Source organism: Amblyomma mixtum, chromosome 2 (genome assembly GCF_055824585.1).
Source record: "Amblyomma mixtum isolate Tamu chromosome 2, ASM5582458v1, whole genome shotgun sequence".
Lineage (NCBI taxonomy): Eukaryota > Metazoa > Arthropoda > Arachnida > Ixodida > Ixodidae > Amblyomma > Amblyomma mixtum.
The window spans coordinates 297,941,410-297,969,237 of NC_143013.1; the positions used below are offsets into that span (position 1 = coordinate 297,941,410).

Here is a 27,828-nt window from a genome sequence, read left to right on the forward strand (position 1 = left end):
AACGCGCACCGCACACAACGCGCACCGCACACAACGCGCACCGAGCTCACACTCCGGCCCACTTCGACCGCGCCACTCGATCACCACCGCGCACTCAGTCACATGTCTACCACGCCAGCGTCGCGTCCTCTCCACCCCGTGTTGCCAGCCGTACACAGGGTCGCATCCCCTACTCCCATGTTGCCAGCCGTCCCCATGTCCCCTGATGGTGCCACCCGCACTGGCCCTTACAAAAGAAAGAACTGGAAGCACACAGGTAGTAGGTGCAGACAAGTCATCGGCAAGAAACCGATGAAGAACGACAGTTGCAATAGACCTCTCCCTGGTGTAAACAGTGTAACGTTAAAAGGCGTGGCCCGATGGGCAAAATTGTAGACTTTCGGTTTTCTGGTGTTGAGCGCTCCCCCGCCGCCTTTGTTCCCCGATTCGATTCGAGACACCGCAGCCTTTCTTCTCCCGGTGAGAGCCTTCTCGGTACGCCGCATGTTTTGCCCATCGCACCAGAAACGCATGCACTGATGACATAAGCCGGGAGAGGTCTGTTGGATGCGATGGCGACTTACCGAAAGAATTCCTAGCTAAAAAGGCTGCAGTGAGGAAAACCTTCACCCGTGAGCTTGTCGAAAATGCGTTGGGGTTTTCGTGCTCTGTTTGTGACACTGCATCATCGTGACTTGGGAACTGTGACGGCAGTCTTTAGTCATTGCGACACAACAAACTTCACCACATAAAAACTGGAGTGCTACTGCTCAGTGTTCTGTGATTTACAAAATGAAACTGTGTAATTTTTTGAAAATCAGTTCTAACTAAATGCGGTCAGTATGTCAGTATATTTATGTTGCAGCTAGCTGACTGTTCAGTACCGGTTACAGTAGGTCTCGGGAGAAAAGGAAGTGCTGGAACAAGGAACGAGGTGTGACAGAGGCATATTTGGAATTTAGCGCCATGTCTGTGAATTTTACGGCATTCATACATGCTCTCGGCAAGTGTACTGCCGTCTGCTGATACTTATCACTGCCTTATCGCGGCATATAAGTACACTGATAGCCTTTGGGACCGTGACAAGCAACCATCAACATGAAGCGATGCACAAACAGAAGTGTCTTGTGGTGGCTTCCGCTACCTTTAACCCTTTAGTATAAGGCACAGGCTCTGTGCATGTCTCACATCCATATGAGACATCTTGGATTAGAATTTAAAATTGCTTCAAGCAGTATTATGGGGCAGTTGACTGATGGGAAAGGCTCAAAAGCTCAACAGTTTTTCAAAATGTTTCCATTTCTCTTTTATGTGTTGTGGCACAGTGCACAAAAAAAAAAAGTCTTTGTAGCTTCAGTCATGTGATTTTTTTTTTTGGTAAATTAATTTTGATAGTTAATTGCACAAGCGTAAACTCAGTTTATCATGTCCAGTAGCTACTTTTGCAAAGCTACTGAAGTTAGTCCATTTTACTTGATGGTTTCCTTTCTTCATCAGGACAAAATTGGCGGCAGGCATCCTCTCTGGTGACTACTCAAGGGAGCCATCTTGTGAAGGCAGTGGCCAGTCAAGCGAAGTAAAAGTAAGCAAGCTACAAAATCCAGCGCATGATATTTTATTTGTGCAGATTTTTCTGCATTTGTACTGTGCTAAGTGGAATGTAGCTCAGATCATGAAAGAGGTGCAGTCTTGAAAAGTTGTTCAGCTTACTAGGCTTGTAATTCCATTCCAGCTTTGAATAATTTCACTAGTTTTATCTTCGAAGTTGAAATACTTACAGGTGTTTCTAGGAAGTACTCGAAACCACAGTGCATTTGCATTGATGCTTTTGTGAGAAGCGGAGTCTCTGTTTTCTGGTTTAATCGTGTGCAATGCAGTTGTGATGTGCTCCCATGGGTGTCTATGTAAAGCTTCTTTGTTCGTGCTTAGTAAACATTCTGGCGTCATCTTTGTTGTGGCAGTCTTGCTATGTCTGTGCATTGGAAACTTCATTGCTTTTTATGCTGAGCACTTTGACATCATTCTGTTTCCCTTTGTGATGTGTCACTTGTCAGCATGCTTATGATGCTTGAAAGAAGTAGTCTACAAGGTCTGTTTGTAGCCACAGGGCAGTTTTTGTTCTTTTTGTTGTTTTTCTTCACTGTATCTGTCGCAGAGACTGCTGGAACAGAGATTCATACTGCTAACCCTTCTGCAGCAAGCAAGTTGACCATTTAAAAACTGTTTTTACCCTAAAAACAAGAGATGCCTTCAAGAGATCAGCGATATATGCATGTTGTATGTAAGGGTGTTTGTGTTGTAAGTGGCACCGTGGCTTGGTATGTAATACTGTGTGCAACTTTGCTGAGCGTAAGTTCGGGTAGTTTCTTTTTTTCAATTGTTCAAATTTGGTTTGCCTTCTTTTTGAGAGGGCATTCGTAAGCAAAGCAAGAATAGTGCCGCCTTAACACTGACCGTTAATGTCACATGCAAACTGCTGGAAAGAACAAGAGCCACGGAGTAAATGTACTCCATGCTGTCATTGATTATTCAGTGGAGGATGTTCAGGGGTGCAAGGATAGGCAAGCTGCGAGTCAATAAATTAACCAAGTGTCTCTGGTACGCTCGATGTGGCTAAGAGCTCAAAATGTACTGCTCTAGGTTTATTCCTGCAACCACGCACATTTTCCAGCTTTACGAGTTTCGTTATGGCTGGACCTTTGTTGGCTCAAGTTGGTGCCTCTTTCCAGTTTTGACAAGCCTACTGCGATTTCTCAGTAGCTGCAGTGTTCTGCTAGCAGGGGGGCCAAGTAGCTGGCCTAATTGTTGTAGTACAGTCAAACCTCGTTATTACAAACACAGATATTATGAGTTATTGGCTATATCGAACTGTTCCTAAATATTTTTAACAAAAACATGCATTTCTCACGTTATGTATTGAATGGGGTTTGCTAAAAATGGATAAACCGAACTGCCACAAGGCAAGCTGGGCCGCTCGGATGGCAGGCGCTAGGCTTTGCCTCACTACACAGGTGACTGGTGGTGGTGCGGCAAACGTCCGTGCCATGGTTTACTCTTTATCTCACATTTGCCAACAGCGTCACAGATGGTAACCAAGCAATTGGCACCCGTTAGCACCTCTCACACTCATTGATAATGCCCCGGAACCGGCAACATGGTTGGTTCTTGTAGCTTTTTTAGCAGCCATATATTACTCACATCAGCTGTCACGGAGTGGAGATAATGAAGACTGCAATAGCTTTCATCCTGGCATCCAAATTTTTACACAACACTGCTGTGATATGAGGAAGCCGCCCTAGCTGGCATTTGACTTGCTGCTGCCATGTGCTGTGGTGTCTTGCTGTCTGTGGCGCTGTGCTAAGAAGCCAGCCTAAGTGATGTTTGCTTCTCGTTTTATGTTGTTTTTTTTTTTGCCTCCACAATCACCGCCAGCAGCTTCAAAATGGTGCTAAAGCTACGGAAAAGGTCTCTCCCAGTTGCCATTGTTGGCTAGATTTCGCTTCTCCAGCGTCAGTTTTTGGCAAAATTTTATATTACAGATTTCAGCTATATTGAGCTATTTTACGATTTTTTACCTATTCTTGATAACGAGGTTTCACTGTAGTAGTGGTAGGGTCTACCTGAGGGGTTCTTTTATAAGTGCATCCTGTAGAAACAAGTGCATGTGGTTGTCATGGCTTTCTTTTAGCTGTACGTCAGACTGTGCGTTTTGTGTAGTCTCGTCTTTCTACCCCTTTCTTTTCTTTCTCATCTTCATTTTTTTTGGTAACTCCAAAAATAAAAATGCCAAAGCCTGTCATAAATACTAATCTTCCATGCAATTGCTGGCAAAAATTAGAACTAGCAGCCAGTTAGCTTGTCATGCTTTTGTTTAAAAGCAAGGAATTGGGCGAGGGGGTTTAGGGCATATGAAGTGACTGATCATTTCTGGAAGACGATGGCAGTGCAGGCAACATGACAAATGAAGGACCCTTGTCCCCCACATATATCACTGGGGGAACTCTTCTGCAGCATTTGGAAGCAAAACATGAATGTGGATATTCCCAGGAACAGCCCGGAATCAAGCCACTTATGTTCAAGACCTTGGTTGGCAGAAACCACCCCGAGTTCTCAACCAAACGACAGCAAGATGCACAGGAGTTCTTCTTGCACTTGCTTGAGCTAGTTGAGGTGAATAGTTTTGCACCTTTTTCCTTCCATTTCTTTTTATGTTACTTAGCCTGAAGCTGCTGTGGTAGGTGAAAATTCGGCTGTGAATATAAAGTCATTTTTCTGGTAAAGCTTGACCAGCCTAGTCGAAAATGGCTGACATACTTATTTTACGCTTGTGATGTTCTTTTTGTATTGCAGACTTGTGGGCAAGAGTGCTTAGATTAACAGGTGCCATCGTGGAGTAAAGGTTGCCCGATTTCTGCCCAACATTTTTGGGTGAAGGCCTGTCGTTAGTTTTCACAGTGGTTTCTTTTCGTTACTATTTATTTTGCAGTATAACTAATGTTGTGACATGCTGTATGTACTAAGTTAGCGCACAGTACCATTTAGTTGCATTTTCTGAAGAGTCAGCTTTCAAAATGGAAGAAAACTTAACGGCGAGGGCAAATCTGATACAGTAAAAGCTCATTAATTTGAACTTGAAGGGTTCAAAAAAGCTAACAAGAACTACTTCAGTCATGGTAAATCTATTTGGTAAAAGACTGCAATCGGTGGCTGCTTTTGAGGGAAAACTGCGTGGTAGTGGCCATTTTCCACATTTCCATCAACACTTTACGGCATAAATACTGTCCAGAGTGTCGAAGAAAAGCTGCTCCAAACTACGAAGGGACCCCTGCATCCTTAAAGGTGTGATGCAGTGGAGCTCCACCGCTGCCTTGTCACACCTGTCATAAGCGGCACCGTCGCGTGTGAGCGGGCTTCACTGCACAAAGAGCTAACAGCATGCGACAAGCGCCCAGTTTCGGCGTGCTAGAAGAATGGAACCATGCGGACGCAACTGAAGGAAACTGCACTAAAGCAGCAAGAAAAATGTGGGGGGAAAGAAAACACCAGCAGTGTACTAATCACAGTCTGGAACGGTGCCCAGCTGGGTTAGTTTGGCAGGCTAACGAGTGGGCAGTTGCTGGTGTCACCTTAGGCTGGATCGAAGCTGAGAGAGTGAAACTGAAACTAAACGATCATACTATTCTTGTAGACGGGGCTGTCCATTTTTTGTCACACCTGCCACCTTGCGCATGTCAGGGGTATGAAGTGACTGTGCAGCATAAAACAATATCTTGCCATGCCAGTCATATCTGGATGAGGCATTCCTTCAGGAGCCTGTTCGAATTAACTCTTTCCTTACCACGGGAAAAACGACCATTTTTCACATGTCTCAGACAAAATTTTTTTTTAGAAAAAGTGTGATAGATAAAATTATATAAAATGCATAACAATAATTCAGATAGAATGCGCTTTATAATGAAATTTATTTGAACACATATTCTGCTTGAAATGCTGTGAAAAAAAATCAGTAAACACAACAAAAAGTAAAAAAAGAAGAAAAGTTTTGTGTTTATATGACAATAACTTTCCAAACACTTGTACTAAAAAAATTCTAGAATTTACAAAACAATTCAAATTCTTTCTAAAACATGGCATTAAAGTTTAAAAATTATAACTTGAATAGTTTTCGAGCTAGAATTTTTTTCTTCATGCCTCTTGAAAAGGCTCGTTTGAGAGTGCCCTTTATATGATTTTTACAGTCCAGCAAAAAAAAATTGGAAGTGTAATGTTATGCGCCAAACGAAAGCTTGGTAAGCATGGTTTAAAAAATACAAATCAAAACTTATTTAATTTACGTCAAAAATTTAAAAAAATATATAAAACACAACAAGTATAGGTGTGATATTGCGATATATAGTATGCGATAAGTATAGCTGCGATGTAGCTGCAGAATTGAAATCCGACGTTACAACATCTTCGTCCGAGTCACTGCTGCTCGGAGGATCTTGAAAATCAGCTGCAGAGGCTGGAGAATCACGTGCAGCGGGACTCTTCCGAGCGCGCGAAGCGCCCGACCTCGACGCGACGCCATCCTCACCGCGTATTATGTCGCAATAAGCCTATGCTCCAAGGGCACTTCAAAAATGCACGACTAGCGGGGAAATTACGAACTAGGCCGAAAATGGAACTAACCGTCTGAACAACAAACCAGCTGCGCCCGCACAAGCGGACAGGAAAAAGAAAGCGAAACTATCAGGCCAACGTTCCGGGATCGGTTTGCGCAGTTACAGCGTCTGAACCAAAATCCGACAATGCAACATCGTCACCAGAGGCTCTACTACTCGTAGCATAGATAATAATTGCAGTCAACGCAGTAGAATTGCGCGCAGCAAGGTTTTTCCGAGCGCGCGCCGTCTGCGCGCCCGACGCCATGCACGGAGCGTCCGCGCCGTACCCTCCGCTTCAAGGGCGTTTCAAAAATTTGCGCGTCGTGGGAAAATTTCTCTCTACGCAGAAACCGAAACTGTAGTCTCTGGAGAACAACTTAGATGGCGCCACATCACCGTAACGGCTACAATGAGGAGCTTCGATTCGCACAAACAGACCGGAACGAGGAATCTGAACGCACAGGCGAGCGTTCTGGGCTCTCGTTGCCCAGTTTGGGCTTCGAAACAATACCTGACGATACAGCATCGTCGTCAGGGTCCGTGCTAATCGATACATCAAAAATATGTGGTGCAAACGCAGCGGAATTGAGTGGAACGGGGTTTTTTCGAGCGAGCGCCATTCCCGATGATGACGGCATGTTCGGAGCGCCCGACGCCGCACACCCAACTTCAAGCGCGTCTCAAAAATTGCCGCTTTTTGGCAAAAATATAAACTAAACAGGAAGTTGAAGTTTAATGTGTGAACAACAAACCGAATGACTCAGCAAGTCCGTAGCGGCCGCGGTCGCGCTGCCGTAGCGCTTCGAATTTTTCGATCACCGGTGATCGAAGCACAGTGGTGTGGTAACGAAAGAGTTAACCAGTGTGAGACCCATGGCATCCGAATTAGCGAGCGTTTGATGCCATGGACTTCACATGTGCATTGGCTGGCTCAGATTGAGCAGTTCATATTATCGGGAATTCCGAATTAACATGGGTCGAATTAACAAGCTTTTACTGATATCACTGCTGATTTACAGCAGAAAACACGTTGTTGTAACAGGTGTTGCTTATTGTTCAGTTTTATTTTAATTCTTTTACTGACTAGTAATTAGTAATTATAAAAGCCTCACCTTTGAATTGGGCAAAAGCTGACGTACATGGCAACCCTTGTCCACTGTATACTGTCTTGATGGAAAAATGGCACTCGTGCTAATTATCAACATCTGAAAGGTTTCTACTAGAGTTGACAGTTCGTCATCTAGTGTGTGCCTCTCTTACGTCATTAATTTCAGCTTTCTGCTAATATCATGGTAGTTGGAGTTCACTTGGGGCCCATATGGACAGTGTTACTTTGCATTGGGAACTGCCATTGAGCTTTCAGCATTATTTGTGTTGAGTAATTGCTGTCAGTTGCTTTTTAAGTGGACAAGTGATTACATGTAGCTGCTGTATCAGCTGACACTGAGATTTCCTTTCGCCACTCTTCCTCTTATTTTAACAGAACTTTAATCGATTATCTATCTCATACATAGATTCTGAACCTTCACAAAGCGCCCTGCCTATAAAAGCTCACATTTTAGGCAGCTTCTCAAAAACTCTGAATAGTTCATTGAGTTGATTATTCTGTTGAGTTTCTCCAGCTCATTATGCTAAAAAGATTCACCTTACTTAAAATACCAAATGCTGACAGAAATAGCTGTTCAAAAAAGTGGGATGGAATATATTAATTGTATAAACAAAAATAAATAAGTGTGGACTTGTTTGTCCAAGCACTATAGTGCCTTGTTAACATGACTGCAAAAGTCAAGCTGGGCTATACAGTAAGGCTCATGTGAACACAGCCTGGCAATGCAGTTAAGTGATACAGTAGAACCTCGTTAATTCGAAGTCCGTCGGACCGCGAAAAATCATCGAATTAATTGGGTTTTCGAATTATCAAAAATCGACGAAAAATGAGAAATCAACGTACGAAACATGGCTGCATCAACACTGCACCTTTATTTTGCCTGAAAAACGGTCACTTGAAGTAGTCATCGATGCACGACTGCTTGGCACAGTAGTTAGAGGTCCGTACATACTCCGACGTTCTCGGCCCACGGGCGAGAGCCGGTTGTGGTCAGATACGTCAGATCGGCGACGCTACGCCAGGCGCTCCGACGCGACTGCTACTTGTGGCTACGGGAAGGGGGGGGGGGGGGGGGGGGGTACGCTCGCTCTTCTGCCACCCTTTGATTGGGGGCACTGCTTGGAGCGGAGCTCCGACGCGAGCGCAGAACGTTCTTCGTTCGACACGCCGCCTGTGAGAGGAGGCGAGTGGCGAAGGGAGTAGAGGGGAGGAGTGGCGCGGGAGGTGTGCGCAGTGCATTCTGGGTGGGCGGCTTCGGCGCGCTTGGCGCGAAATAGAGACATGCTCCACGGTGCGGTCAAAGTGCGCCGAAGCCGCCGGACACGTCCGCGGTCATAGCTACGTCGGAGTATAAACGCGCCTGAACACAGAACACGTTTGATCGCGGCACCGAACAATCAAAACACTACGAGCAGCGCCTGCCACGAGCTAGACAAACAACGGAAACGGAGCCAGAAAAATTGTGACCTAGCGGCACCTGGTTGTTGCCTTGTCAACTAAAGCTAGCCTCCGAGACTGGTAGTCGACTGTGCAGATCGCTGAGGCACAACAAACCACTGGAAACCGAAAATTGATTTACAGTGCCGCCTGGCTGCCACTCCGGCAACCCAACTATACTGGCCTCAGAGACTGGCAACACATTTTTCTTTTCGCGAATCATGGAGGCCATGGTTTAAACCTACGTATTATCCGGAGAGGGGCGCGCTGGATGTTCAAATTATCCGGCAAATTTTGAATGGAAACTGTTGGGACGGCCGAAAACCTTCGAATTACGCAGGATTTCGAATAAATCGAGTTCGAATTAACGAGGTTTTTAGTTAAGAAGCTGCTATTGACGGCAGTAGCCGTTTATGCTGCTCATGCAACGTAGGCATGGTGCTACTGGCAGTGATCCTGATGCCTAGCGTCGGTCATTGAGCATGCAGCGTTTATTCACTGAGTGCACCTTTTGCAGAGGAACTGTCGAAATGAGGTGAACCCAGCGGACTGCTTCAAGTTCGAAGTGGAAGAGCGCATCCAGTGCACAGAGTCCAAGAAGGTCCGTTACACCAAGCGTAGTGACTGGCTGCTCGCTCTGCCGGTGCCTCTGCATTGCGCCACCAACAAACGTGAGCTGCAGCCCTTGCATTGCAGCCCTCTTCAGCGTAGACAGGTTTTAGGCAGCCTAAGAACAATGAAAAATAATGCCCGGCCCGCACCGCTTAAGGCACAACCCTGTAATAATGTTACCCTTATTGCGTTCCTTAATTCCAAAACAAACCACTGGCATGCACTTCTGCAAGTTCCATGCAGAAAAATTTCTTAAATGCTCTCTCCAAAGGACTTGCATAATGTATAAGTGCACAAGGACTTCTTTACATGAAATCAAATGACATATTTAGAATCAGGACACAGAAATACTATTCCCTGAAGATTTCATAATTGTGACTTCATTAATAAAATCAATAAAAGACAGTTATATTTAAGGACGCCTTGGGTGTCCAAAGTGGCTGATCCTGCAGTGGCTGCATTACAAACACCATGGCAGAAAATTGTGCAATCAATGGAAGCACTTGCTTTTACGTTTCCTTATGTGATGCAGTTATAAATAGGTGCAATGGCAGTCGAGTTGCAGCTGGATCAAGCTGCTGAAAACAAAGGGGGTACCAGTGCCGAAAAAGTAATTTTGCTTGTAGCAACACAACAAGTAGCCTTGACATGGGCTTTCAGCCGTTCTGCATTATTTGTACACTAATGTATTCCCACCTGTATGCAAGGCCTTATGGAGTCTTGTGTACCAAAGCACCATTGCATGGTGCTATGCTATGAGGGCTTCCACTGTTTTGCCATTTCACTCCTTGACTTCAAATCAGCACTGCTTTTCAGAGTAAACCTCCCTTTATTTTTTTTTTCATTCGGAAACATATGTTATTAGGCTAAAGGCACAAGAGACAAGTCATGTCTGTTCGCCGGGTTGTGATGGGATAGAATACAGCAGTGAAACCAAGCATAGCCCGAGTAGTGCTGAGAAACAGGTGCAGGTGCGTTTGTCTACAATCAAGAACTGCCCAGAACGGAGAACAGTTGAGGGAATATCATATTACTTATTATAACCTTTTCCTTTTCTGTACGTCCTCCTGCTAAGAATTTAGGTTAGGCTGGGCTAATTAGAAGGCAGAGACATTTAGTAAGCATGACTGAAGCTCTGGTGTTTGTAATTGTTTCTTGTACTCTGTTTTCTTTGCCTGCAAAATACACTGAAATATAGCTGAAATACATTGGACCAAAGGAGTGACTCTGTTGGCAGAGCAGGGAGTTATATTCCCCTTTTTTTGTATATGTTCTTGCATGCAGAGGAAGTGGATGCTTATGAAAGCAAGAAAGAGGAGCTTATCAAGAAGGGGGAAAGAATGTAAGTGCCACTCAGCCGCCATGTTTTTTTGTGCTTGTAAATAAATTTCAGCTGCTGTTTTGCTTTGGCATTGTTGGTAATTGCTCATAACGGACAGGGTGTGACCACTATGGGTGCGAGCACATGTGTCAAACGTGTGATTGAAATAAGTGATGTCCTCTGATTTGCCACTATGGATATGTTCTTTGCTAAATTTTGGCATTTGGGCTGAAGGGAGTACTGTATATACTCGCATAAGGGCTCTACCTTTTTTTTCGCGGTTCTAACGGGGTGCGGTACTTGCATGGGACTGCCATTTTTTAGTGAAATATTTTAGACTGCAGTGAAGCCCCTACTTTGCGCCACCTTTTATGTAGCGACACGCATTTTTGTGACAAATTAGCGCAGCCCCGGCAAATCCTTCGAATACATAATGTGTTCAAAATATGGATGACACGACGCGCTCCCAATGACCAGTGCGAATTAACTGCCAGGAATAAAGCAAGTGACTAAAGCACTTTGCTGGGAGACATCGCTTTGTCCCAAGTTAAGATCCTCCAAAGATCCGGAACTTGACTGCCAGTAATGACGGCTTTGCTGATGGTTCGGAGCGATGCTCCACGCATGTGATCCACGGCCGTCTTGTGTGAGGTGGCCTTCGCCTGGCCTGCTTTCCCACGCGCTTCGCTTTCAATGGCGTGGCAGAAACGAGTTAAGTGTTCGTTTTAATGTGAGATTATTGTTTGGTGGTAAACTGGTGACAAGGTTAGACCTCTTGTGTATTTCGCCTGTACCTGAGTCTGGCGGGCAGCGCTTTTGTGCAAGGAAATGCGCTCTAGCATGGGTTTCACCTCATTCTGGCTTTAGCGCAGAATAACGTTTTGCCCTTTTTGGTGTGGATGCCAAGTGCACAGGACGAGTTAGCTGCGTTTAGGCGTCGTGTGTTCGCAGTTCCTGGTGAAGCGTGGCACGCAGGACGATGCGTCTGTGGTCGCGCCAAGTGTTATTGTTAGCTAGCTCCCAGCGGAACGTACCAGCTGGGAAAAAATTGGGCTTTTTTGACTGACTTTTTTTTTTTTAAATACCAGCTGCCACATTTGGGGGTGCGGCCCTTGCATGAGTATATATGGTATGTGGAAGAGCTCTTTCTGTTATTTCACTGCAGCAAAATAAAAATTTTAAAGTTTGTTTAATCATTAAAAGCCGGCCTCTGGCATTATTGATGTTGTGTGCATTGCTGCTGGCTACAACACAGGGGTGGTGCAGAGGCAGTGTGGCGATGTCATTTGGAACGCAACACGAGACTTTTTCATTTCAGTATAGGCTGTCCTTCTGTGAAATGATTAATCGCAGTTTGTTTTGACATCTGTGCATTGTGCAGTGACCCTGACTCTGTGGTGAGGTCTAAGATACCACTGTCTGCCTGCCTGGAAGCCTTTGCCAGCACCGAGCTGGTTAGCGACTTCTTCAGCACAGCTGTCAACAAGAAAGTGACAGTGGAAAAGTGAGCATCTTTTTTGCTTTAATTTGATTGTCTTAAAGACTTGTGGAAAAGTTGTAATAGAAATCAACGAAAAGCATAACAGTGTGGAAATTTTGCCAGTTTTGCTTTATTTTATGGCTGCTGGTGTAGTGTATTGTTAGCATAAATCTAATAATTATTTGGTGCCATTTCTCCTCGGGATTTCACAAATTATTGTACAAATATTGTCCATATGTGATTTTCTTATAATTTGTAGCTTTTTTGTCTGTCTGTATGCTGGATTCTTCCCATATCAAGCTGCAAAAAGAAAGCACTTTTAGGAGAGAAAAAATACTATGTGAATTTTTCTGTGCTTTTGGCAGGACCACTCGATTGCGCACGTTTCCGGATTACTTGATGATACAGCTGAAGAAGTTTGCCCTCGGCAAAAACTGGATTCCAAAGAAACTGGGTGAGGGGAAATTAATCAGTCTGTTCACCATGTCTCGAAAGGCCGAGAACGCCATGTTTCAGCTTTAAATTTCACATTTTTTTTGTGCATCCCACAGACGTGGAAATGCTGATGCCCCAGGAGCTTGATCTCACCTTCCTGAGGGGCAGTGGCCTTCAGCCTGGAGAAGAACTGTTGCCAGAACCTAAGCAAACGAATGAAGGCGCCACACAGAGTAAGTTTCTCGCTTTAATTTTACTGAAAAGAACGAAAGGTGCTAACTTCTTAGCTGTTGCACATCGCTTGCAAAAAATTTTGTGCTGGTGTGTCGCAAATATGTTGAGTTTGTAATGTTCTCTTTGCTCTATTTGAAGTAACTTCATCCTCTGGGAAGGGTTTTCTGCTTGTTTGCTAAAAAATTATGTTCTTATGTGGCTCTTTAGCCACTTGTTTTTTCTTCCTTCTTTTTGCTGGTGCAATGCATTGCGTGAGCTGTGGCCGTAACTTGCACTAGTTTAGTATAGGTGTAAAAGGGCAGGTCTGATTGCATTTGGAGCTGTTCAGTTGCGTGCAGTTCATGAGCAGTGATCGCTGATCTCATAATTGAATAAGTATGAATGGTGGTCTCCCTAGTCTATTGGTCACTTTTAGTGCCGTTATTAAAGCTCTTTGGAGTATATAATATTTGGTGCAAGAGTAATATGGATACAATATATTCAGTGAAGGAATTCTATTGATTTGCTTGGATTTTTGTGAGTAAACTGATTTTCTGTGGCTTGCCTTAGTTCTGTAAGCATTGACTGCCACCATCTTAGTGTTTTTAGCTCTTTTATCACAGGCTTGCATTGAATTGGCAGCACTCATCTAAACCTGTTCTCTCTTTTGTTACTTAAAGCCAGCAAGGGTGCGCCTATGATTTTTTGTGTTTTGCTTGTTCTCATTCGTAACGACATGAAGAAATTAAATATTGTTCATGACTGTTCAAATGGTTGAGCTTCAGGAGCATTGCATGTCCTGGCAAGCTAGCTGATGCTGCGGACACAGGGAAAGCTTGGAGATGGAGGAATGGCAGCTTGAATGAAAGGCACTTCAGAGCTTTGGTTTTTACAAGCATGAAACATGGATGTCCTTGTGACACTTCTGAAGTCCATCCATGCATTTTCTCGTCAGCTCTGGAGCTTGACGCTGCACTGGTGTCCCAGCTGTGTGACATGGGCTTCCCACTGGAGGCATGCAAGAAGGCTGTGTACTTCACCCAGAACGCTGGCATCGAAGCTGCCACCAACTGGGCCATGGAGCACATTGGCGACCCTGGCAAGTGGCATTTGCTTGTGCCTGTTTCACGTGATGGAAGTTTGCATTTCTGATATGCACTTGACTTGACATGACCTTGTGTGCCTAGTGAGAAGCCTGCTCTTTGAGATATCCCTGTCACTTTGCACGTCCTGATGAGCACTGTGGTGCAAGTCTTCTTGTTAGCACTCCGTAATGTTTGTCTATAGAGTAAAAGTACATAGAGGGGCAGTGACTAAGAGGGACCCATTTTTTGTGTCAAGCGGACAGTAATTATGACTTGCTGTTAGTGAACGTTCTGTGATTTCTAAGTTTTTCATTTGATGGGAACCTGGATCTTCTTCACGATTTTCCTTTTTTGTAGCTTGAAAAACTTTCTTTGACTGCCTTTCTTGTTTTTTAAATTTTGTTTCCTTAGCTGCTGAAGTGTTTGCGTTTGAATAGGTGTATTTGTTTGTTTCATGTTACACAGACATTCATCGTGGCTAGCTGCCAGGGAATACTTTGCGAGATTTGTAAGCTTTCTTGTTTTCTTTTTCTAATCTTTATGCACCTGAAGACTATGCGGCCCCCTTTGTACAGCCTGGTGCCTTCCAGGCTGATGCGGAAGCAGTGGCTACGATTGAGTCAATGGGCTTCTCCCGAGATCAGGCAATGAAGGCTCTCAAGGCTACAGTAAGATTTTTCATTACGTTCGAAACTTATTCTTGTGCATGGTGCATGCTGAGTTGTGATTGCAGTCTCATTTTGCATGCGTGCTTCTTTTGATATGAGATCAGCAATGATGATGATGTGCGTGAGCATAGGTTGTAATTTGCAGAAACTTTCCGAATGCAGTTGGCATCCGGATGCGAAAATCAATTATTTTAGCTCTTGTAAGTCATTTTCAGCCTAGATAAGTAATTCACTGCAGGGCAAAGACTTCATGTGAACTGCAAATAAGGAACGCTGCCCTCTGGACAATTTGAGGTTTCTGACGTGTGCATGGGAAGGAAAATGGGCAGAATTGCATGTTTGTTCTCTTCTTCTCTTAGGACAACAACCTTGAGAGAGCCATTGACTGGATTTTCAGCAGAACCGATGAGCTTCAGGCTGAGAATAGAGACGATGCCATGGACACTGAAGTTGTTGGCCCTCACATCAGAGATGGCTCTGGAAGTAAGAGCTTTTGCTGTACCACTTTCCTATACTACCTAGTTAAAGATTCCATCATTGGTGCTGGTTTGGATTGTCGTGCGGCTAAGAATGCTCAGTTTTGTGTGTTCTTTCGCTGGTTTTTACTTCAGCATTTCAGGCAAACAGCTCCCCTGGCTTTGAACCTTGCAGACCTGTTTGCTTAATGAGCTTGGCATTACTGATGTTGTGAGGGGCCTTTTCTGCATTCAACGACCGGTTTTTCAGGCTTTCTAGGGACTGCAAAAACATTCTAAAACTCAAATTTCACCTTAGAAATCACTTCACAGGTGAAGGGCAGTGACCCTCTTTCATGAGCTTGTAGTTTGGCGCCTCTATTGCCGTCAGCATGTTGCGAATGAACTCATAGGCTGGGACGAACTACAGATGCAAGCCACTGCGGAATCTGTGCTTCACCTATCGTATATTGGTCGCAAAACAAAAGGCAAAGAAGGCAGTAGAGATAGGAACCCACAAACGGCTGAAACAAGCATGCCTTTGGAGTTGGCCTTCGTAATTAAGCCTAATGACTAAGCTGAATACCAATAGCAATGCCATCAATATATATGTTGTGTTGGCACTCTGCTGTGGCTTGCTTATAATGATAGCCATTTTGCCTGTTTTGATGTTGTAATTGAACAGTTGGGGTTGCTGTGCGTTTCGCCGGTACGAGCTCCTCGTTTTGAAAAGCGCTGCCATTGTTTTTCCTCTCGCCATCTCCTTGAAGCCGTATGCCCTCCACACACTTTGCTGCTGCATCTTCATGCATTCAGGGTGGAGTACTCTGCACAGATTAGTTCCGCGAACTTTGAATACTGTTCAAGTTTTAGTAGCGGACAGTGTCAGAGAATGCTACCAGTTCAAAATGAGTGGAGAATATCAGCCCCACTACAGAGAATTCCGTTTTTATCTGCGGGAATTTAAAAAGTTCCTGTGAGCAAACTACTGTCCTAATTGAGAGCAAACTTTGCTCACGGGGTAGCATATTATGGTCTACGTTATTTGAGATGTAATTAAACGTCGGTACTTGCCTGCATTTCTTTAAATTAAGAAGGAACTGCTGTCAACTGCGAGTAAAGCTGTCGCAGACGAGAGCTATACGCGAGCCGAGCAGCTGGTTTGACAGGGCGCGCCATCTGCCGGAAGGCGAGGCAAACGACGTCCCGGCTCGTCTGTTCGTCGAATCTCGCCTTCTGGCAGATGGCGCGCCCTGTCAAACCAGCTGCTCGGCTCGCGTATAGCTCTCGTCTGCGACAGCTTTACTCGCAGTTGACAGCAGTTCCTTCTTAATTTCAGGAAATGCAGGCAAGTACCGACGTTTAAGTACATCTCAAATAACGTAGACCATAATATGCTACCCCGTGAGCAAAGTTTGCTTTCGATTAGGCGAGTAGCTTGCTCACAGGAATTTTTTAAATTCCCACAGATAAAAATTGAAGTCTTTGTATTTCAGAGGCTCCCCTTTAGCTTGAATTTTGCTTTAATCAGTTACATTTTTGATCGCTTTTGGAGGCTGAATTGATGAGGTACAACTATACATATTACATGGCTGCTTGGCTGTTGGCAGTGGTGCCATGGCCAGCGCGAATAAAGTCTGAAAAGTCAAGCAGTTACTTGTGATGTGTCTGAAATTTCAGGCACTCTTATGCATTGGCTCTATGCGGTATGCTGCAGTGCCGCGAAAAATATCTCGGGGCTCTGAATTTTCGGTCTTTGACTATATATATATATAAAAATATTCATTTCATTTGTTATTGAATGACTCTAGATATAGCTGCGGTATTATTGTGTGAACAACCATGTAACCTGTTGGCTTGCCTGGCTTGTACTGTCAGACCTGTTTATTTTGAACTCGAATATTTTTATTTGTGGTTTATATACTAAACATCTGAACTTTCTCCTAGGGTATATCGTATGTGAAAGCACTGCTGTACATCTCTGGTAGCCGGCACACACCCTATACCCACTGTTTCGTCGGCACTTCCTAGGCATTTGTTACCTGGGGAGGCTTGCTTGAAAAGCAGCATAAAGGCTTGGCCTTTGATGGTGGTCTTGCCACCAATTTCACCACTTGATGGCAATGAATGTGCCCTGTCTGTATGCAAAGCGGAAGACAAATACATCACAGGCAACTTCTGTTAAGAGGTTGTGTACTGTGCTGTATTCTTATGAAAAGCATGCCTGGGAAGGGTCGTTCCAGCAATCGGTTTCCTGCTTTGGCTCAGCTATATATATTGCTGTCTTCTTGCTGCCACCCTTTCAGTTTAGAATTTTAGAAGACAGGAACCATACCGAACATGCATTCACAGAGACTGGCAGCATCCTGCTTCATGTGAAGTCTTTTTGTTCACCCCTCAACCAGCCTTATTTGTGAATTTGGGCAGTGTTCATGGGAAAATAACAAAAGCTTGCAGGTTGCAGTTGCATCTGTCATGAGCCTGATTTTGCACGCATATTGATTTATTGATGTATCGAAATAATTCTGCAGTCCCCTCAGATTGCGATATGTCCAGGTTTGGCAGTACTTTAGTGCAATAAATGCACAGCTATAGTATGAATGGCTTCTTGCTTGCTGATTCTATGTAATGGTTTGTTGTCTGGGCGAGATTTTGATTGAGGATTTTTATTGTCATTTAGTGATACAGTAGAATCCCTCTATAGTAGTCACTTGGACCAACAAAAATGTTTACTATGTAGGGTCTTTGCTATATGTTGGTGATGATATGGCTCTGGTAATTAGTTGGCTACTCACTCAACATGCAGATTGGTTTAGAAAACAACACTTAGAAATACTGTCCATCCTACTCTTATCATCATAATGTGTGCTAATGACCTGTTTTCAGTTATGTTTTCGATTTTGTTTACGTCTTGTGGAAGTACCACATTTGCACAAATACAACGCGGCTATGAGTATAATGCATGCCCTCGGCTTCGATGTTGTTTAAGTGGCAGCAGTTATGAAATGCGGTGACATAGTCAAGCGTGGCAAAACTGCCGAAGCAGTGCCGCCATGCCTCCGCTTCTTTGCACTGCTGCCTCGTGCTGTGCAGTGCAGTGAACATTGGGCTCGTTTTGTCTTCCCTACTCTTCACAGCATATTTACTGTCTTTCCTTTCCCTGCCGTCCGCGGCGCCTTCTTTCCACGTTCATAGCAAGCTTTTCTTTTTTCTTTCAATGTGTGCCATGCGCTTTGCCTCGCGGCCCCAAGGCTTTCGAAAAGGTGGCTTCTTCTCGCAGCTAAAGAGCTCTGTGGTGAAGCCATCTCGAAGAGCACCGTTTTATTGTCTTCGGTATCAGTTTGCTTTCGAATGTTGGCCTTGAGATCCTAGGCTGCGTGCGCGCCGCAGTGTCATCATTTTGCGTATAGTACGTCTCCACGGCCAGACGCTCTTTACTATAACTCTTTCTTTATTAAAGACGTCTTTGCTATAAACAAAAAAAAAAGTGTACAGTCGTCTATGGAAGGCGAAATGGGACTACAGTTTCACTTTAATACATCGGAGTTTACTGTAGCAGGGTTCTACTGTATATAAGGTCATAGAAGGTTCTTAATGGGACAGAGGTACTTGACTGCAGTTTAAACTGAAGAAGCACTTATGTCTGGTTTGTGTGGCCAGTAGTCTGCTTCATCACTCAGGTAATTTTGGTGCGTCGAATTAGCTGCTGCTTCAGGGCCTGCTTTCTATTCCTTGGTCTCACATATGTCTCTTGTTTCTGCAGAGTACCAGCTTGTGGCATTTATCAGTCACATGGGTGAGTCCACCATGGTGGGCCACTACGTGTGCCACATCTTCAAGGATGGTCGGTGGGTCATCTTCAACGATAACAAGGTGGCCGTGTCTGAGCATCTTCCCAAGGAGTTCGGTTACCTGTACCTTTACCAGCGGGTGCCGAACTCATGACTAGATGGACCTTCGCCGAAACGAGCGAGAGTCGACGACACCATCACAGCGCCTGCAGCCACTTCAAGCAGTGCAGTCTAGGCTGCAGGCACGACAGCCGCACTGCCACCGTCATCATCAGAAATGTTGCAAGTGGTGAACTTGCCTAGTGTATTGAAAGCTTGCGTGTGTAATACGAATCGATTTTGTGGTGCTGTTTGATCAGCATTTCTTGTCTTGAATTTGGGCTTTCTTTTCTACTATAATATGTCATGAAACTGCCTTACAGTGGTCTGGGGAACATCACCTGTAAATTCTCACAGTAAGCTAAAAACATATTTGGAATGGTTGTCTAATGCTGTATTATCATAGGAATTTTGTTTGAATATTTCTTTTTTTTTTTCACTGAATTCAATTTTTCAAGAGTTCTATGTTTATTTATCTGTATATGGAGATTGTGGCAATGCGTAGACCTTTAAAATGTGTTGAAATTGTGTCGGGCAAATGGTTACAGGATTGAGTTTGTGCCTTCTCACAGTGTCATAATCCACACTTTGGTGTATGCTGGCATACTTTGAACTGAGTAAACTTGTTAAATACCACAAAGAATACGCAGTGGATTATTGTGGACATGCCTTATCCTACTTGTAAATATGCGGGCGTGTGTTCTGCATTGTTTTGTTCTTATTCTGATCATTTGTGTGGAAGTGTTCACTACAAATTTCTGCAGCATTGTAGAGTCGTCACTGGCCAGCTGTAAGTGGCTGCTGTGCTGCAAACACGCAGACTCCAATCAAACGTACACCATTATTTTCTAGTTCTACAACTACCTCCAAGACCATGTAAGGTAGACTGCCAAGTAAATAAACCAAAGTTTGCACATCACTATGCTTTTTGCAGGTTTTTTTATTGTCTTATGTGCTGTGGTTCTTGCATGCTATGAAAATGTAGCTGTCACACAGCTATGTGTATTGATGCCAAGAGTGAGTGTGTATTATAGCCAAGAGTGACATGCATTAACCTCTGCATGTACAGTATCTATACCTCATGTGTGCACCATATCTACGCAGCTATACCTCAGTAATTCCATACTTGCAGCGACAACAGGAAAACAGTCTAAGCTGCAATTATGGTATATTTCTGAGGCAAACAAGCAAAATTGCAACCCGCCGTCTGTGTGCAGTCCGCTGCATATGGAGGAATACGAACATGTTTATTTTTCAGCACGGCAAAGCCGAGATGCAAGTGCTATGGCGGAGCGAGCTACCAATTGCTGAAAACACGAGCGGCTTTCGAGCCTGAGCATTTTATTCATGGAATTCGAAACAAACAAGTTGCACGTTGTTATTGTTGTCGGTAAAATTTTTATGTGAAAGCATATGTCCCATTGGCACAAAAGCTAGCGTCCACCGTCCATGGCACGAAATTCCTCAGTGACGTCACCATGCTGTCGCATAATGTCAGCATTAGAACAAAATTATTGCAGTTAGTGCAACGAAGAAAAAAGTTTTCTTTGGCAGTGCAGGGAACTAAACCAAGGACCTTCAGATTGCAAGGAAAGCACAACCCTTAGGCAACAAAATCGCGTTTTTTTTTTTTTATTGCCTTAAAAGGTGTGGGAACACAAAGCAGTACAAGTCGGGTGGCTATTTACAAAACGACAGCACTCTTGGTTGGCAGCGAACATAGCAACTTTTTCAGTTGTGCGCGGTGCTTCTTGGCGAATAAAGGTGAACCTATAGTGCGTAAATTTCCTTACGTCTGTATGCTAATGAGCCTGTTGTACGAAAGTGGTGCAGGCAGGGCCTGTTATTTTTCATTCTTTTGTTCCCCCCCCCTCTAATATATGTATGCTACTGAGTATACGTGTGTCATTGGAGAGGAAGGAATGCTTAATGAACCTTGCAACAGAGCTCACGATGAGACAATACTTATGAGTTCAAAGCACATAAGCAGTCCTAAGTGCCCTCAATATCTTCTGTCCTTTGTGGAAACACTCCCGAAGTTGGGTAGTCAAAAGATGAAGCCAGGACAGGTGGACAAGCTAGTTGTGTAATCGACATTGCTCAAGAGGAAGCACAAGGCAGGGCATCTGGGCAGTGCTGTAGAGGCTTGTGTTGCATGTTTTTGCAAAACAAGAAAAAAAAAACAGATGGTACTGGGCATGAGTTTGAATTGAAACTGAGGCGTTAAATTTCTGATTGTGAAAAATTACTCAAAGAATTAGTCGTATTTATGAGTGGACAAAACTAAAAACAAGGATCACATAAAATGTGTCAAGAAACTGCAGGGCATTTCAGACTATTAGCAAAAAAATACTTGAGCATCCAGTGATGCATGAATTCTCCGCGACTGCAAGCGCGCCGCCAGACAGCATGCGCCATGCGCGCGCTTCGATCGCGGAGGCCGCGCAGCATGCAACGGGCTTTCGCTGGGTGTCACCAGGTGGCGCCATCGTCTTGCTGCACGCTTGCCATGCTTGCACCGTGGCCGCCGCGATCTGCTCCGGCGGCGGCGCGCGCTTCGATCGCGGAGGCCACGCTTGCACCTTAGCCATGGCGCGCTTTGAAGCCTGGGCTCCGGGTGGTCGTATTCGCCTTTCGTTTCGCGTGGATCGTGCTTTCATCCACCACAAGCCAGTTGGACGATGTGCCCCTTTGCGTACGTATGGTCTTCTGGCGCTATAAAACAAATTTCCCCGTCGCGTGTAAAAAAAAAAAAAAGTTACAAAATCAGGGGGTGGTTTCGGAAAAAACGAGGGTGTGTGTACAGGTGCGTGGGGAAATCATTGATTGAGTACATGTAGCTATAATCAACAAATCATAGGTTTTAACTGAGCTGTAACTTATTCATAACCCCTTTACTTGGTCAGCTAAACGTTTTTAAAAGGATGTTGCTGTTGCATTGGCTGCGGGATTTGCCTCTTTACAGGGCGAACAACAGATTTACGGTTGCCGGTTGATTAACAGGCTCTGGCTAAAAGGAAGAGCTGACTAAAGTGGATTTGATGCCAGCTCGGTTGAAGTAACGTATCACATTTTGATGATGCACAATCGCACCACAGAAAAAGCGAACGGTTAACGCACCCTGTCCGTTATATTTCCACCTACCCTTCCTTCCGCGTTTCACGTGGCCTTCCGAGGCATCGGAGCGCACTGGCCTCACGGCCCTGTCACTGCCGTTCAAATCACGCGCGCCAGCTACCAGGTCACATGGGGATAAGAAGCTCCGCCTTGCGTATGCTTTTGTACTTGTAGTGAAAACAAGGGCATCTGGCGACGGGCGTTGACAAGGCGGTGGTGACGTCAACGACGGCAAATTCTTCGTGTGCTTCCGGTCGCGTACTGTGCGTGCTGTGGCTAGGATAAAGTGTATTAGGGTAGTCTAGTACTCTTTAACTAGGGCGCTGACTAGAGGGCCAAGGGACCTACCGTCGACCGTGGCTCGCCGAACGCTGTCAAGCAACGCAGCGCGGGATTTGTTTCATCCTCCCAAGCGTTTTCGCGTGTTTTTTTTTCGTGTCGATTTTAGTGCTCTCGGCGGGCAGAACGGAACTTCTCATCATGCCGTCATCTTGCGTGGCGTACGGCTGTAAAAACTTTGGCGGGCGAGACGACGTCGTGTTTCACAAATTCCCAAGAGACTACCAACAGTGGGTGCTGTGGGTGGCAGCAGTGAAGACGAAAAAATTCACTCCGTCGAGGTCAAGTGTGTTGTGCTCTGACCATTTCCGTGACAGTGATTACTACCAAAGCTTGTCAGTGATGCGTTCTCTCGGACTACCCATAAAATCGGCACGATTGAAACCTGGCGTGGTGCCTTCTGTTTTCGCCCACAAAATGAATGTCTCGCCACCCCGAAGACGTGCTTACAAGAAGAGAAGAAAACGTGAGGTAACGGCTAGGTGCATCTTCGGCGGACCGCAGGTTTGATCCTCAGAAGTGTGGCGATAGCGAATGCAGCGTTCGCTTCGCACATCAAGCGCGTGCTGCTGAGCATTGGCAGAGTAAAGATATTTCTGCGCAAGCGAAGTTGCTGCTCGCCTAACCACTGATAACTGACACACATAAAATGATTAGATTGTCGGATGTGAGAGAAAAGAAGCACATTTCTGTCCCAGTGTTCCACATCTTGGGATTGTGATTACGATCGGATTTGACAAACACTGGCATTTTAGCTGCCAATAAAAACTCTAGATCACAAATGCATTTGGCAGAAACATACTCACAAAAAAATCAGTGGTTCAGACTTCCTTCTGTGCTGTCATATGATGTCATACTGAATTAATTTTCTTGTTTTCAGATTCTTGCAAAGCTTCTAGACAGTTCTGACTCTTCAGGTTCGCCTTCTCCAGACCTGCAAACAGGTGATATAATGGGCACGGTGCTGATGAGAAGCTTGAGGCAAGCTGCTTTGACTGTTTTGCAGCAACGAACATGTATGTTCAAGTGATGGTGCGGCCTGCAACAATTTGCCAAGCTTCACAGGCCATGAGCAAAATGGTGTCACGGTCTCTGCAAACACAACCTCAGACTGCTTCTATTGGTATGTGTGTCTAATTTAAGCGCACATTTTTTGTTACACTCCCAGCTCATGATATGTTGCAGTTAGATCAATGTAGCCAGGTGTAAAATTTATTTTCATAACAACCTAAATAGGTGGTTATGAAAATACATTTTACACCTGACTACATTGATCCGCAATATTACTCAGAATTTCGGCCTATATAGGCTGAAGATTCTGAGTAATTACGGGCATTACACATCTTAACCAGAAAAAGCGCAAGAGTCTGTCGTAGGTGTTGCATAACTTAGCCCCCTCCCCAGAAGAGAAAAAGAATGTTTCCAAAACTTCCCACAGAAATGCTGACCATATAACGAAATTCTTTTTCCAGGTATCCAAGTTCATGGCTTCATGACAAATGTATCTACACAAGTCAAAATCACTGTGAAGCAGTAGGAAGACAGAGACAGCAGCTGATCTTGAAGAAGGTTGTTGCTGCTTGAATGAGCCCAGGTATATGGGATTGCTACTGTGACATCATGCTTGCAGCATCACATTTAGGCGTTTTTTATCTTGGGGGTTTTCATCAGAAAAACAGCATTTATGCAGTGATCTCTTACTTTCCTATTTGTGTTTTGCTATGTTCCATTTGTTTCAGCCAAGACAGCCTAGTTAATACTACAGAGGAACTTTGCACTGGACCTGCATAAGGCAGTGTGTTTTTAGTCAAGATGAAATACCTTAAACATGTCCCTTGCACCATTCACATGCAAAATGCAATGCATATAGACACTGGTGGTAGTTTGTGCCAAATATCTGTCATGCCACACATTCTGTTGGAAAAACCAGGACATCACTAAGCAGCAGCCTCTGCTAAATGTTGAGTTTTGTGCAGCTGTTCTGTTTTAGCAACCCTACAACCATAGTGACAATGCTGGCCTCACATGGCATCCAGGGGGTTATAGAGGAGTCTGCTTTATTTGGGGCAAAAAATCAATGACCTCTCAGTTGCTTTTGCAGGTTACACACGGACAGACTGTTGAAAGTGGTCATGGCTGCATTGCAAACGGCACCTATTAAAAGGGTGCTTGATATAAAGACTGCATCACCTTTAAAAACCTCTCCTGTTATGGTCCTGAAGTGAGGGCTACAGTATTCCCAAATAAATAAATAAAAGTAGCCAGTACCAAGTGTGTCAAAGGATGAGGCTGTGTGGGTGTGGCATAAAAAAAAAACATTTAGCACATAAATTTTACTGTTCTGTTATATATAGTCCATTTGAACTGTTAATACTGGAAACATAAATATATGTTGAGAATTTCTAAAATTGCATTTATATCTGTTTTTAAGTGCTATAAAAAGAGTGATGCTTGAAATAAATTTTCATTTGCCAGCAGACTTGTCTTCCTGTTCTTACCTAATTTCAGAAATGCTTGTCTGATAGGTAATGCTTCTGGTGGCACTGATCGCAGCTTGGTAGTATCCATCTTCTTCTTTGCTGATCAAACACGCCAGCCACACAAATCGAATTTGCTTGAAAACGTAAAAATGCCCAAAAAATGCTATTTCAAAATTCATTCTTCAATCCAGTAAGTTTCTTCACCTGTTGCAGCGACTTTACTGCCGTGCCAAGCAAGTGACAAAAGCAGGACAGCTAGGCATCGTGGAAGCTTCAGTTTTTTAGTTATATTGTGTACTTTCCCAGCTAGCACAAAATGAGGTGAGACAAACTTATGAAAACATCTGGTGATAACGCATTTCCAGCTAGTCTGATATACAGCACATTGGACGGACGTAGCGACTTATGAATATTTTGGCAGCGTGAGAAATCTTTTTTTTTTTTTATTTAAGATCGAGTCCATGTTTCCACGGAAAGGGAAACGGCTCGAATGGGCATTTTAGCCAGTAGCAAGTACGGATTTGCTCAACGGAAAAAGGAATGTAGGGGGGAATGGCCATATCAGTTCTTCTTGGGCTTACTTCGTTTAGCCAGAGCAGGTATGCGTGAACTATCTGTGGACACGCCTAATATGCAGTACTTTGTATGCGCTGCACTTAATCCCTGACTCACGAAATCTTGAGAGCCAGACCACGTGTTCTCGCTTGAGGCCGGCGCGCGCAGAGACCACGTGCGCATCTGCGTGGGCATATCGGAGATGCAGCACTGCACCTAATTATTCTCCCGCGGTCCTTTGGCGTAGATATTGTTCGTGAAAGAACACTCACGCAGTGAACTTGTCAGCCATTTTGCAGAGCATGCCTTGCGGAAGCGGTGGCGAGGAGGCTATATGCGTTTGCGCACATTAGAAGAAACCCCATTCCAGAAATGGGTAGAGGAAATTGCACTATTTGACTCAAAGGATTCCTCATGATGTCCAGATACCAGTGCAGAAATAGTTAATAAGATTGGAGCATGCAAATAAAAGTTATTCCACTTGAACATTTCACACGCTAATTTCACTCGCCGAGTGCCGAGATTGGGCGCTGCCACTCAGAACCGCATTTCTGCCACACGCAGCGGAAGCTTGCATAGAACTGTAGCCTTGCCACGGCAACCCGCAGCCGCGCAAAGTAATGGAATCGTCGTTGTGCGTACACTTCTTAGACAGAGGAGGTGCGACTGAACAGTGGGACCACAATAGGGGGAGCTCACCTATACCAGCTCGTAATCATTTTGGCGTTGGCAGAGTTGCAAAGCTACCAACGCCCCCCTCAGAAGATGCCAGCCAGAAGAATTATATGTGTCCATTCTGTTGCGCTTTCAATGATTCCTACCTTATTATCGTCTTGTGAAAGTTGTACGCCACCTTCACCGCGGTAGGCGAGAACTTCATAAACGTCGCATCTCCCTCCGCGAGGGTCCCGTGCGCGAAGTGAACGAGGTCCGAGTCTTCGGCCTCCATATTCACCGTTGGCTCGAAGCAGATGCTACAATTGCCAAACTCAAGCACACCGGAGACATGGTGGGGCACATGCTGCGGCGGGTATCGACTGGGCGCTTTGGTCTTCGACGTGCTCCGTCTTGCGCAGGCCCACGTTACCAGCCGCATCCTGTATTCTGTCCCGTGCCCACACCTCAGCGCCGCCAGTGTGCAACAACTCGACGTCATCATTCCCAAAATGGTGAAGCGGGCGTTAGACCTCCCGATAACAGCTTCCACGAACCGACTTGTCGGTCTGGGGGTGCTTTGCACTGTCAGGGAGTTGCGGGAGGCCCACACCGTTAGCCAGTACACTCGCTTGGCGCAGACGAGGCCAGGACAGCGCCTGCTCAAGCGCCTAAAAATCACACCACCCTGCGTACCCGAGGACGAAACTCTTCGTATCCCGGGGGAGGGGGCGGGGGGGGGGGGGGACTGGCGACACAGGCTCTGGGTGGACCCTGTCCCACGCAGTATGAATCCGAACCTCCACGATGGCCAAAGCCGCCGCGGTGGTTCAATGGTTATGGTGCTCGACGGCTGACCCGAAAGACGCGGGTTCGATCCTGGCCGCGGCGGTCGAATTTCGATGGAGGCGAAATTATAGAGGTCCGTGTACTGTGCGATGTCAGTGCACGTTAAAGAACCCCAGGTGGTCGAAATTTCCGGAGCCCTTCACTGCGGCGTCCCTCATAGCCTGAGTCGCTTTGGGATGTTAAACCCTCAAAACCAAACCACGAAGGTCGGCGCGCAGCTCGAACGCGGACGCTGCACTCCAAGCACGGCGCCAAACCAGGTGTCTACTACGTCGATGTGACTGGTTCGACCTATTAGGGCCACTACACGGCCGCGGTGGTGCACCGCAAAGCATAGGTCAATGGGTTCTCTTTCCTCGCTGAGAGTGCTCATCGGCCCGAGGAAGTCGCAATTGCCCTCGCGGTTTCCGACCCCAAATGCCGAACTGTCATCACCAAATCGAGATTTGCCTGTGAAAGCTATACGCGCCGTGAAGTTGGCACACTGCTATACGATGCGGTCCGCGACGCAGAACCCCAGCCTAGGCGCATGGTGTGGGCGCCAGCCCATCAGGGGACTCCCAGGGAATGAAGCTGCAAAACGCCGCTGCCCTTATCCTCCGGGCACCCACTCTCCGATCCCCCGATGACGAGCTAAGTCGACGGCTGTTGCGGTTCTGAGGAATCATTGAAGACTGCAAAGCTCGGCACCGACGGTATACCCTCCTTCGACAAACGGGCTGTGGAAGGGCGACGAAGCGTTCTGCGGCAGCTCCGGACCAACACTTCCTGGCGACCTGCCCAGGCTACTTGCTACGGCCCGAACTTGAAGCCCGAGTGTCCGCACTGCAAAGAGAGCCGATGCTCTCTATCCCCCATGATGTGCGCATGCCAGTACAGTCCCCACTTCCCTCCCCATCCCACCCCACTAATGAGACTTGGTTTAGCGATTCTTAATAATTTGGGAGCTTGTGCAGGATGGGTGGGTCATAGAATAGGGGGGTTGCGCAAGCCTACTTGCTGCTA

General features: G+C 45.4%; 2 protein-coding genes across 3 annotated transcripts in view; both read left to right on the plus strand.

Annotated features, from left to right (window-relative positions):
• The window catches only part of Usp5 (ubiquitin specific protease 5), a 30,933-nt gene extending 11,185 nt beyond the window's left edge, over positions 1–19,748 (plus strand). The window contains exons 10-21 of one of the 2 annotated variants that reach the window (XM_089574586.1): positions 1,477–1,561; positions 2,135–2,179; positions 4,027–4,149; positions 9,188–9,341; positions 10,567–10,624; positions 11,985–12,107; positions 12,449–12,537; positions 12,635–12,751; positions 13,687–13,830; positions 14,369–14,484; positions 14,844–14,967; positions 18,703–19,748. In XM_089574586.1, the coding sequence (XP_089430712.1) occupies positions 1,477–1,561; positions 2,135–2,179; positions 4,027–4,149; positions 9,188–9,341; positions 10,567–10,624; positions 11,985–12,107; positions 12,449–12,537; positions 12,635–12,751; positions 13,687–13,830; positions 14,369–14,484; positions 14,844–14,967; positions 18,703–18,884 (1,360 nt within the window). In that variant the 3' untranslated portion in view covers positions 18,885–19,748. The remainder of the gene's footprint in view (positions 1–1,476; positions 1,562–2,134; positions 2,180–4,026; positions 4,150–9,187; positions 9,342–10,566; positions 10,625–11,984; positions 12,108–12,448; positions 12,538–12,634; positions 12,752–13,686; positions 13,831–14,368; positions 14,485–14,843; positions 14,968–18,702) is intronic. The other variant, XM_089574588.1, reaches the window with a different exon arrangement.
• A 2,476-nt stretch (positions 19,749–22,224) lies between these two features.
• Positions 22,225–24,531, plus strand: LOC149364626 (THAP domain-containing protein 1-like). The gene is made up of 4 exons (XM_089570152.1): positions 22,225–22,756; positions 23,166–23,229; positions 23,292–23,408; positions 23,758–24,531. The coding sequence occupies exons 1-4, from the start codon at positions 22,427–22,429 to the stop codon at positions 23,820–23,822; spliced, it is 576 nt and encodes a 191-aa protein (XP_089426278.1). The 5' UTR covers positions 22,225–22,426; the 3' UTR covers positions 23,823–24,531.
• The last annotated feature ends 3,297 nt before the right edge of the window (positions 24,532–27,828 follow it).